Source organism: Clupea harengus, chromosome 12 (assembly GCF_900700415.2).
Source record: "Clupea harengus chromosome 12, Ch_v2.0.2, whole genome shotgun sequence".
Taxonomy (NCBI): domain Eukaryota; kingdom Metazoa; phylum Chordata; class Actinopteri; order Clupeiformes; family Clupeidae; genus Clupea; species Clupea harengus.
Window position 1 is genome coordinate 24,356,931 of NC_045163.1, and position 12,527 is coordinate 24,369,457.

The window sequence follows — 12,527 nt, forward strand, 5'->3', positions numbered from 1 at the left end:
ACACTAATACTCACACACACACACACACACACACACACACACACACACACACACACACACACACACAGAGACACAGCCCCTCTGAAACAAAACAGAATGTCCAAGATGTTCTGGATGTTTCTGAGCATGTGCTTCTCCTCCCTCGCTCACTCATTAAATCCCACATTTTGAAAAGTTCGCCCACCACATTTGAAGAACGCTGCCTGTTGCACATTTAGACTCAAACAAAAGTCAGTGCAAAGCACGTGGACTAGACTGGTTTGGACCCAGAGTGGCGCTCTCCTAGCGTGACAGGAGCGTCCCTGTCTCTGTCCCAGTCCCTGTCTTCAGAGGTGACTTAATAGACTCCTAATGATGCTTCAGTAAGCTCAGGAGATGGCCCGTCATGGCAGCACTCCTCATTAAAAAAGCCAAGAGGGCATCTCAAAGGACTGAGGTGAACTGTAATCATGCATCTAAAAGTACACACACACACACACACACGCACACACACAAGCACGCGCACACACAAGCACGCGCACACACAAGCACACACACACACAAAAATATGTGTATGCACGCGCACACATACAGAGCCTTGCGTGCCTATGCATGTGCACGTGTGCACACACACACAAACTCACTCAGACACACAGATCTAAAGTAATACACTGGAAAATCCACTCCGTCTGTAGGCAAAGCAGAACCGGGTGTCTGTGTGTTTATGCCAGCACTCATGAGTCAGAGCAGCAGGCTCAGACCGTAACCGCTACGGAGAGCTCTCTTCTGAAGTGGAGCACCAGGACCAACACACAGACACACACACACACACACACAGTAGGATGGTTCCAGTGGTGACCCGGGTCAGACTACTCTCTGAACCTCACTGCTAATCCCTCTCCCACGTAAGCCACTCTGTCCTCCCTACACACACACACACACACACACACACACACACACACACACACACACACACACACACTCTGTCTGGGTAGGGCCAAGTTCAAACCCTCCTCAGCACAGACACACACTTAACTCAAAGTCCGTTCACAATGCAGAACGTCAAACACTCTAAAAGAAGGACAATATACACCTTTATTTAAAGCTACCTTTTGCTATATTCAGGCCCATGAATACCAAACTAATTCATGTCAGAGACAAAACCCATTGACCAAATACGCCAGACTCACAAGTGTATGCCTTCATTATACAGTCAATTGCTTTAGATGAATAAAAAGTATGCAGACTAAGATGCGCATTTATGCAGACTAAGATGCACATATCCCAAATGAAATGCACATGCCTCTGCAACATCCAGGCTCTGCTACAGCAGCATAAAGACTTCAAAGAGAATAACTAGGCTATTGTTCATCTGCCTGCATCCATAGGGCACGATTAATGACTTCCTATTCACCCACCCCCCCTCAAGATAGTGGTTAATGTGGCGTAGGAGGCAGGCCACATAGAGCACCACAAATTTCACAACAAAGAAACGATGGCGCTCACATAGGCTACAAAAGGGCTTATTCAAGTGCCAAGGGCTCTATTATACAAGACAATGTTGATGATGATGATTCAATGTAAAGGCAACAATCGCTATAGCCACAGAGCCATAGGATACACCTGCATTAGAGACAGATGTTGTATGGAGCAGGTGCTTCACCTAGAGACCTGCCCTATGAAAGGGCAACTATGATTTCAATCTGCAGAAATAATCCGAGGTATTTGAAATTCGGCACCACTATAAATGAAACTGGATACACCTGGTTACCATCTGTTACCAAGGAAGTCAAATGATTAGTCAACTAGTTGCACGCCAATAATGGACTTTTACCTGGTTGATGATATGGCAAAATCCCCACCGTCCAGTAGTCTGATTTTACAGAAGAGCATCCCGTTGACAAAGGGTACCGCCGTCAGCTCTTCGAGCGTAAAATGGGTCTGAAACTTGAACTTTTTCTTCTTCATTAAAAACGCCATGTGTGCGCACGAATCAAACGGACAATATTAAGTATTGTTGTTTAGAAATTGAACGTAAAACTCGGGCAAAGAGATGTCTTAGTCTGGAGCTTGAAAATCCTTTTTGAAATTATCTTGGTTCAGCATCTTCTGTTGATTTGCACCTGCAATAAAACAAAACAAAATAGCCATCAGGCAATATGGAAATACATCCCCAAAATGTTATTTATTACTGTCAAAATAACTGATGTATCAATAACTTGGCTTTCACACCCACTTTCCGAGGACAGATTCACAGACGTTGCCCTACAATAAGACTAGGCTAAACTGTATCGCTAACTTCTTCTCAAGGCAGGGAGGGTGGTAAAACACAGTATATGCCGGGGCTTGGGTCTTTCTGACCGGAGTGGTGTGTGATATATCTAGTCAAGGTAATTCGTTCTTAAAACACACTTGGTAAGGGACTTAAATGCTATATACGAGATAATAAGTTTGACCTATTCATTCTCCGAGTTGCAAGTTAGCAGAACACTGAAAAGCCCTCAGCAAGACAACACCGCAAGAAACATAGGCTACGGTTCAGTTCAGACCAACACAAGCTCAAACAACGGCAAAACAAAAGTGTAACCTTAGAAGCCTACTTACATATATCTGACTGATATCGACGAAGCCCAGGTTGGCTTCTCAGTAGTGAATCAAGACCACTGCTGTCTTGACTGTAATCACAACAGCAATCTTTTCCAACTGTCAAGCAATCCCCGTACTTTGAAGCGTGCTGTAGTGGGCTAATTTAAACCCTCCTCCTCGACACAGCAGCGGCCAGAAGCGCCGCCCTCCTTGCGACGCGTGGACTTCCTTGGATAAAATTGGCTCGTAGCTTATACATTAAACATACCAGCCAGCTGGCACTGTTGGTCAGACCTAAATATGCCATGGTATATGAGAGACCATGTATGCATTCTTCATGAAAAATATTATATTGCTGCTATTGGTGTGATTTACAGTAGGAAGAACATTGTCTTGGCCAATTATAAGAATTAATTTCAAAGGGAAAAAAATGAATGCCTAAGCTGTTCATATACGTGCTAGCCTACCATTACTAAGACACATAAAGGCGTGCGGAAGGTGTGACGTACAACACAGAAGTTCCGAAACGCTTCACTCTTGGCATTTGTGGGGAATAGCAAGATGTGAAGTGACTTGTTCTGTGCACTTTTTATGTATGCATGTAGCGCCCTCTGCTGGTAGCCTCAGAGCTGAAACGCGTAGCCTCCTCCTCTGAAATGGTCTCCGTTCATTGGGAAAAAGTCTGAAAGAGATGCCCATTTGGAAAATCTTCATTCTTTATTTAGAGGGAAATTGGCGTTTTGGTGGTCTCTGAACATACGACTAATTGCACACATTGAAATACAATAGACCTAACCCTCACAGTCAAACATGGCTCTGTCGTTTCGGGTTGTTTCTTTGACCCTATTTGCCCTGAAAGCTTATCGCTGCTAGAGCCATTGAAACCACTGGTGCTGCTCTGCAGAAAAGGGGCCAAAGGCCACAGGGCACGCAGTGCAACCTGGGCATGGCTGTGCATGGGCTAGGGTTACTGAATGATCCGCAGCAGTTGGTCCTGTCCCTCCAGCTCTCAGCTGATGTGCCGTCATCCACACTGGTGACACTTCCGCAGACAACTTGGAGACCTATATGTAAATACGGCTCTTCTGTTCCTGCAGCTTGGGCTGGTCTCCCATTGCATTCTGCAATAGCGGCCCCAGTAAAGTGTCAGTGCTGGGAACATGCAGTACCAAGTCTTCCTTCAAGATCATTTTTTAGGTTTGAACTGTGTTGATGGGCAAGAAGCAGACCTTACATTCTTATTTAGTGAGCATTCATGTTGGCAGGAATTTCTGTGGATAATACCAAATGATAAAAAATGTTCAGCTAGGACAGGGATTTTACAAAACTTCCTAAAAAAAAGCTTGTGCTTGAGTAATTCCTGTGCTCCACGTAAAGTCCAAACAGTTGGCTACATTTTGGAGCTTTGTGAGGATTGTTTGAACAAAGAAAAAATATGCAACTTAGCCATTTTCGTTATAAGCCCAAATTGTTTCATACAAGGTTTGACCATGTCAGTGTTTGTTTAAAACATTCTCAGAAAAACTTAATTGAACACCATTCAACTGAGTCTCAACTCTGAAAGGGATGCCCTTTTGATGAATCTTTATTCTTATAGAAATTGGTGTTTTGGTGGTCTCTGAACTTGTAACAAATTAAACTTGTTGACGCACAGTAGGCATTACCCTCACACTCACACACATATGTTAGGGGTTCCGGGCCTTCATTTTGGACTCTGTTTGCTCTGTGACCTTATTGCTGATGGTGTATGGGTACATCATGCAGGTCCCCATCCTGTCTTCCCACAAGCTCATTTATAGCTCTGTATAGATGGGTGAGAAGCAGACCAAAAGAACATGGCTGACATTCTTAATCAGTGCATTCTTGTCAGCAGTGTTCTGAGCTCCATAAGTCTCAAACAGCTTAACAACTGCCTACCTTTTGGAGTCTTTAGATTTAGTTTTGAAATTGAATGAACACAAAATAAATGTGCAACTTGCATACCTTTGTTGTAAGTCCAAATTGTTTGCCAGATGTTTTACAAGCAATTGCTGTTCAGTTCCTCTTGACGAAACATATATGAAGAAAAAAGAAATCCATCCATTTAAATGGATTTTTTTTTAATGAATGAAATTGTGACTAAATTAGGGCTACTTTCAGGCATAGTCACTGTTTAGTAATGATAGTAGCCTCAGTTGACAATACTTGTTATACACAAGTTACACTGGCATGCTCCTTAACATCCAGCCTGTAGGTTTACTTCTGAAGTTCTTTGAGAGTTATTTCTTTTCCCACTTCTTCACCAATTCTTTTTTTCCTTTCAGTAAGAAAGATGATGAGAGATGCCAAGAGATGTCATATTCTTAATGGACCTTGAGTTTTACATAACCCACTTATCATAGACTATTGCAGGCTTAAAATATATATATATATAATCAAAATACGTCAGATTCCTATATCTGTGACATAAAAATGATTCAAACTTTATAAGTGCACTTGGCTTTGTTAGCCTGGCATTGACCTCATTGGTGTGTCCTAGTTTAGACTGGAGCTTTTGTATTTGATCAATTGTTTTTGTTTTCAACTAAATTCAAGTTTTGCTTTTATACTTTAATTATGCTTTTAAAATGTCTTTCTTTACAATTCCCCACCACTCCATTGCGTATGAAACCATAAAAGGAATGTCATAGAGCTCCGCCCAACGTAATGACCAAACAAAAGAAGATACGCCCCCCGCCTCAAACGAAGCGCTGCAAGTGGTCAAATCTAATGTCAGTTTGTTCAAAACCACGAGGACAGTGAGGGATTCCCTCTTTGCCTACCGCCGGTAGGCTACCGGTCCAGTTGACATAAACTGTACCTAAACAATTTACAAGGGTGTTATCAGCAAATGTTAAAGTGTTATGTATTGTTTTCTTGTTAAATAATGACAACCTTAATTTACTATGTTTATCGGTTTTTTAGCAGAGCAGGAGTAAAATTTGCATACGCATGTAATTGGTTACTGTTGCCATCCATCAAGTGTAGGCACTCCTCCTCCACTCATCTTTCGTCTCCAGCTAATCATTTCCTTCTCGAAACGGCCGCCCTACTAGACCGGCATTTTTGGATCATCAGCTGTCAATTCTACGGCGATTCAAACGGAATAATTAAAAGTATTTCACGTGGATTGGCCGTCGAAACCTGCCTCTCAGTGGAACTGGTCTGTAGAAACAAAAATGGTACTGCCGTAGTAGTAGTAAGCGTACATCTGGCGTTACGATCTAGCTACTGACCGAGCTCAGCTGCTGACTTGGACGGCGGCTCAGCATCCACCTCATCATCACTTTGTTCAAGCGGAAGGAGGTATTTATGTAGGTGTTGTATGGGAAAGCCATCAACTTTATTAATCAGGTTAAATGCAACAACTTTGTCTTTGTCTAAACCAGCATCGCAAAAATAGACACGTGACGTTCGAAATTACCGGGTAGCTCACCGCTAGCGTAGCCTACTAACGTTAACACTGAGAGTAGCGGATGCTTTCTCCTGTGTGACACTTTTTGATTCAGTTTGGTATAACAAACATTATGGTTGTTTTGACCGGGTTTGAGTCATCATTTCACCAGTCCATATGATGCATCAGCAAGGATCGCTTGTTTCTCCTTTGATAAGCGGGGTCTTCTGTCAGTGTCGCTCGGACGAGACTCACCAGGGCTCTGACCCGGGAGGAGGCGGCGGGACACCCACGATGCCCCCAACTGTGACTAGGGACTGTCCGATTTCGGAGTCAAGTGACGAACTGTGTGACTCAGTGCACAATTGTCCAGTTTGTGGCGGACCCGAACAAGAACACAGACTGAAAGTCCTGTTTCAGATTTTGGATGTTAACAGGGATGGGGGCATTTGTGTCAATGATCTCACCATTGGCCTAAAAAAGCTTGGAGTCCATCGCACTGAACATGAGCTCATGGTGAGTAAGCTGACAACCAGCAATTCTTATCTTCACTTAACTCGTCAAACGTAGAGAATGGCAAGGGCAATTAGCCTACGAGCTGTCTCTCAACTGTCAGGATTATGTTGCTAATAATAATGATGCCTGGCCTACATCCCTGCATTTTGCAGAAAAGGTTAAGTACGAAAAGTTGGATGTAAGTACGAAGGCTGTTGGATGTTCATGTGGCAGTGTTAGTATTGAGGTAAGAATGTTACGATAACTGCAGTGTTACAATACTTCACATCCCAATAACTTTCACAACTAGTCTGAGGTATTTCTCTTGGTCGTTGCACAGAATCATTATTTGATTTGATTTAAACACATTCCAATGTTGTCCAATAAACATTCCTTAACCTTACTAAACGGTTGTTATGTATATGTGTATAAAGACGATTGCTTTTTTCTACTGTATGAATTAGTGATCGTTATAGCGTCTTTTGAATGTCTTCTGATGTAGACAGTCAGACTGGCATTGTATTATGTAAACTAGATGGACAAACAGTCAACATGCTGAGCTTGTTTAATATTTACACGTACTTATGAACAGCGGTAAGCATATTTTGCTCCCAGGTTGCTCCAATATTTCCTCGCCTTTTCTTTGCTCCCACCTTTTCTACCTCTTGAGACATCAGGCCTATGTTTGTTCAAATGTTGTATTGCTCATCAGAGCTGCTAAGAGTGCATGCATGCTGCATGTAACGGAATCTAAATGAGCACGCCAAAGTTGAAGAAGGGAAGAAGTTAAAGAAGTTTCTGGAGTTTATTTCAGCGTGGAGACCTCCTCTCAGCAGGCCTACCTGATAGCAGAATACGTAGGCATTCATACAATTCAGTCAGGTAGACTGAGGGGGGAGGGGATGACCACACCCGGTGAGAGGAAAGGGGGAGACAGTGGGGTGAGGGGTTCACCTATGGGGGAGGGGGTGATACAAAGGGTTTTAGCAGGAAGGAGGCTATCTGGGGGGGCGGGGTTTACATGCCAGTCTCAGTGAGACAGACAGAGTGCACATCCAAAATGAGTCGCAGATACAAAATAATGCTACATTAAGTTCATGTCTTTTACAACAACAGAATATCAATATTTCTGGTTCCATCACATGCAATGATCAGTTTGAACTTCATGAACTTCTAGGTCTTTATAGTCACCCTTCGTTTGCTTTTGGTTTGCAGCTGTCATTTTAAATGACCCAAATAAGTATATTACATCACAATTAAGGGACAAACCAAGAAAGGACAAATATCTGTGAGAAAGCAAACAGTGGCATGCAGCACATCAGATATAAACCTCGGGATGGCATTGAGTGGTTGTCAGGAAACAGACAGATCTTGTATGGCACGTAGCTTCGCCAAAGACACTGATCTCCAGGAGGGCTGGAACAATCTGGAACAATTAAGTGGAGATGAATCCAAACAACTCTTCAGTATGATCTCCACAGACTCACGAGGAGGCTCTGAAAACATGGGCCGATTCCTAACAGTTGACCAGTGACGGCAAACTGTCTGTGTACCTAACAACGGAAAACCCCCAGATTTAACTGACCATAATTGACTGAGATACAATTGTCCCCTACACAGTAATGGCAAAACCATTTCCTTCTCATAAAATCCAATAAAATAGGACATTGTGTGTGAGCAGCCAAGTTTCTGTTTGGGCAGTGGGTAGTTAATCATGAATTGTTGATTGCTGATAAAAAAATCTAAGGGAGGCTGTCATTAAAATGTAATAAAGAAGAATTATTATTCAGGAAATCTGTTGTTTTTGGACCTCCGGGCACATTGAGGTAATGATGATTGAGTCAAGACACACATGAGCCCATAGGAATACTAGGCCCTTGAATGCCTCAATGCTCTCACCCCAGGACTCTGTTAGCTAGGAATGTGGCCTACTTTTGCACTAGTGGTGCTATGTTGGTCACGAGACCTCCAGTCAGTGGTGGTTTTCCTTGCCAGAGGGAGAGAGAGAGAGGGAAACGTGAGTACACGTGGTAGATTACTCTTTCACACATGGGTGTGTCTGTCTGTCTGTGTGTGTGTGTGTGTGTGTGTGTGTGTGTGTGTGTGTGTGTGTGCGTGCGCGTGCGCGTGCGCGTGCGTAACTGTGCCATTATCTGGTCATCGTCATAGTCATCTTGAGTGACTTGATTAGAGGGTAAGCTAGGGAGGTGAAGATAGCGCAGCAGTTTGTCTGATCCTGTAGCTATCTATTGAAGCACTTATAATAACTGTTTTGTAGTATCGTGTGTGTGTGTGTGTGTTTTTTTTTTTCTTCAAAAAGAAAGTGAAAGAACATGATGGGGTTGTGTATCGAACCCAGTTGGCATATGCTTAAATGTGAGCTCACCGCAGGAAACTGTCCATTGTGAACCTGATGGTGAGCTGCCCTAGAGAATGAAAGAGTTTGCTGTGTGCTTCTCTTTCTTTGTCAAAGAACACAAAACAGCACCCAAACAAAACAGGTTTTTGAATTAAACAAAAAGTTGGTCATGCAGCATTAAGGTATACTGGGATAACATATAGGCTAGACCTAACTCTATCTCTCTTCTTTGAGAAGTTTTTCTATAGGGTTAGTGATGACCTGTGCCTTGGTGGTCTTGGGGTAATCCCATGCCTATAGGCTATGTCTGTGAAGGCAGCCTTTGTTCAAGGATTTATCCCAGCCTTTAGAACAATATGGAAGGTTCCAGCTCGATGGACTGGATCAGATGAGTTTGACTTCTCACCACTGTGTATTATATGTGGTTGAATCATGTAGGCTAGCTGTCTTTAGTGAACTGATTGCTGCCTTGACATTTTTCTTTTTACTAAAGATGTCAAATCTGTTAACGAAGTCATAAAAACGAGCGATGCAATATCCTGCTCAGTAGCCACCTAAAGGGTTTACCCGGCTTCTGTCTCTACAGCTAATTTGCAAGAGAAATCATTTTCAAAAGCCTCAGTAGTAGTGCAGGTAGTATCTGAGTGGTGGAACATCTGTCCATCCTGAAAGAAACACACATCACTATCCCTTTTCTTGGGTATCCCTTTAGTTTAAAGGTCCCTGGTGTTCATCATAGAAATAGGCAACTCTTACATTGTCACACACGGCACAAGCCTGTTTCAGGCCCAATGTCTTCCATTCGAGACAACTCCCAAGTGATCCACAAGTGTGTTTCAGGGCCGCCGTCTTCCATTCGAGACGACTCCCAAGTGATCCACAAGTGTGTTTTTCGCTCCTCTTGAAGCCTGTTAGTTCCCAACTGCCAGCTGTGACTCATTTGCGGTTGGCCCCTGTGACCCCTGTTGCCCCTGTGACCGAGTCAAGCCATCTTCTGCTATCCAGTCTAGACCTGGGGGAATGCAGAGTACACACCACACACACACACACACACACACACACACACCACACACACCACACACACACACACTCTTTGCCATACTTCAAATGACTACATTTTGGTCCTCTTTTGTCATGACGTCGTGGGGTGTTTGATGGTTTTTCTGTTAGCCGTTATCTTGTAGGTTCATTCACTATGTTGTGTGTGTAATGGTTTTTCTGTTAGCCACTAGCTTGTAGGTTTGTTCACTGTATTGTGTGTGGCCGGTCTGAGAGGAGACTAGTTTGCAAGTCTTCTCCCTTTTGAGGCCGGAGGTACTGAAGTCAGGGCGGGTGTCGGTGGCTGCTCAGATGGCAGTCATGAAGGGACTCGGGGGTTGTGGGTGAGTCTGTGTTTGCATACAAATGTGCATGGCTCAGATGTCAAGGAGTATCACGGAAGGGCTGCTTCAGACCAACAGATGAGAGGTCTTGTGAGAACTGGTGGCAGTTAAATCAGCAGTCTCTTCTATCAAATATTGCTAATTGTTGTGTGTGTGTCGGTGTGTGTGTGTGTCGGTGTGTGTGTGTGAAAGTGTGAACCTGCACACTCTTTCCCAATCCCTCTTGGAAACTGAAGCACAGCCTCTCTCTGACCTAAGCACACTTATCCCAGAGGAGAGCAGATAAGGCGAGCCAATCAGATCGTCCTGTCACTGTTTCTAAATGGGATCACCCATGCTCCTCTCTAAGTATACGGCCCTCAGAGGAGGCCATGCTTCTCTCTAAGTATGCTTCTCTCTAAGTATGTTGCCCTCTAAGTATGTTGCCCTCAGAGGAGGCCATGTTGAGGACGCATGGCACACATACAGGCCTGAAGTGTCTGGTTTCCTCCGGCTCACGTGAACCCAGTCACAGCACGTCTCAGTCTTGGTCCTCTCCGGTTGAACCTGTGCTGTGGAGCATGGCGGACCGGAGAGAAGGGTATTGTTTCGCCAGAGTCTTTGAGTTCAGTCAGAGGTCGTCTGAGGTGATGAGAGGACAGGAGGGAGGACTGTGTTGGTGCCCTGTTGGAAGCTGGAGGCCCTCTCTCTCCTTTCACTGCTCTCTCTCTCCTTCTCTCCCTCTCTCTCTCCTTCTCTCTCTCTCCTTTCACTGCTCTCTCTCTCCCTCCCTCTCCTTTCACTGCTCTCTCTCTCCTTCTCTCTCCCTCTCTCTCTCCATTCTCTGCTCTCTGGGAACCATCACTTAAGAGTTTTCTTTCAGTGCTTTTTTTGGCTGAAGAGCCAGACTCCCTTTCTTCTCCTCTGAATCCAGGCCAGCGGCCCCACAAAGGCACTTCTGAGGAGGCTGACATGTTAAAAGTCCTCTATTAACATACATTTTCATTTGTAAATAAATAAGTTTGACTCAACGTTTAACTCATGAGGCAGTTTTGCATGTTGTAGGCTTATAAATCAGGGCCACATCTTAGCACAGTACAAATGAAAAAAATATAGCTCAAATAAAACGTAGCTAGAGATTGAATGTCTGAAGGGGTACGGGACTGTAAAAAGTTTGGGAAACACTGATCTAGAAGTTAAACACATATGAATCAGAAAACATTCACAACCCTTTTTAATAGAAACAGTCTTTTTCTACAGTTTCTTTACAGTTATTGAGGTAAACAGACACATGTCTATCTCTGTAGGGATCCTTTCCATCAGACACTTATAATTACATCATCAGCCTGTCAGTAGCAGGAACAAAGTCGGTTTACTTTGGACCAAAAAAGATGGGAGAATATGGCCCAGGTTAAAAAAAGTTTCCCCTTTAAGTTCAACTGTTAGATGAAATTGAAATATGTTCAAATGTAGAAACAATGTTCAAGAAAAGCTATGCAACACCTGACGGGCATCTGTTTTTTAAACTCCAAAAGAGGTAATAGACTATGGACATCTCAGGCTTTGCACTGTGGTGTTGGGGGACGTGGGGGGTGCTGTTTTGTTTCTGGTCGTCAAAGGAGGGCCTGTTTAGGAACCTATAATCTAGGGCAGAGGTCGCCAACCCGTCGATCGCGATCGACATGTCGATCTCGAAGACCTTCCCTGTCGATCTCCAAAATTATATATTTTTTAAATACAGAAAAAAAAAGTGTCTACTGAAATGTTTTCTTACGGACTTTGGAAGACCAACGTCAGAAAATATCTCCGCCTGATTCATGAACGCCAGCTATTTAAATCCGAGGATGTCCGTAGAGTTGATGTGAACGTAATCACCAACGATTTCTCACAAATGTAGCCCTTCCCATTAAATGCCCCTTCTAAAGCAGCTTGCACACTGCCCCGACAAGCGCCAACATTCTCCAACAAACGCCAACAAACACCAACAGTTGGGTCAGCGTGCGCCAGCAGTTGGTGTTTGTTGGTCATTGTCAGGTACTGTCAGAAGAGTTCAACATGTTCAGTCGGATTGGGTAAAGTTGCAGAATGTCTGCCCAATGTAAAGAGATTTCCAACATTCTGACAGCTCGTCTGACAGCTTGCAACTAGGCTCAACTCGCGTGCATAACATCCTCGAGCTCTCTTGGATGTCGTTGTTATGTTGGTTATCGGCCAGTTTGTTAAAAAAAACGGTATCCTACGTTTATTTATAGATTAACGTTATGTATTAGCTTACCCAAAAGAACGGTTTTCCAGACAGATATTTGTCTATTTTAACTTCTACGACTCGTTTAAC

At 43.6% G+C, this 12,527-nt stretch overlaps 2 protein-coding genes across 3 annotated transcripts in view; one reads left to right on the top strand and one right to left on the bottom strand.

Annotated features, from left to right (window-relative positions):
- fam102ab (family with sequence similarity 102 member Ab) overlaps positions 1–2,744 on the bottom strand; it is a 49,821-nt gene extending 47,077 nt beyond the window's left edge. Inside the window, exons 1-2 of the mRNA XM_012838021.3 lie at positions 2,584–2,744; positions 1,814–2,102 (exon numbers count right to left, since the gene is read on the bottom strand). Of these exons, the coding sequence (XP_012693475.2) occupies positions 1,814–1,959 (146 nt within the window). The 5' untranslated portion in view covers positions 1,960–2,102; positions 2,584–2,744. The remainder of the gene's footprint in view (positions 1–1,813; positions 2,103–2,583) is intronic.
- A 2,876-nt stretch (positions 2,745–5,620) lies between these two features.
- slc25a25b (solute carrier family 25 member 25b) overlaps positions 5,621–12,527 on the top strand; it is a 29,274-nt gene continuing 22,367 nt past the window's right edge. For both annotated transcript variants that reach the window (XM_031577568.2, XM_031577569.2), the window contains exon 1: positions 5,621–6,493. In XM_031577568.2, the coding sequence (XP_031433428.1) occupies positions 6,155–6,493 (339 nt within the window). In that variant the 5' untranslated portion in view covers positions 5,621–6,154. The remainder of the gene's footprint in view (positions 6,494–12,527) is intronic.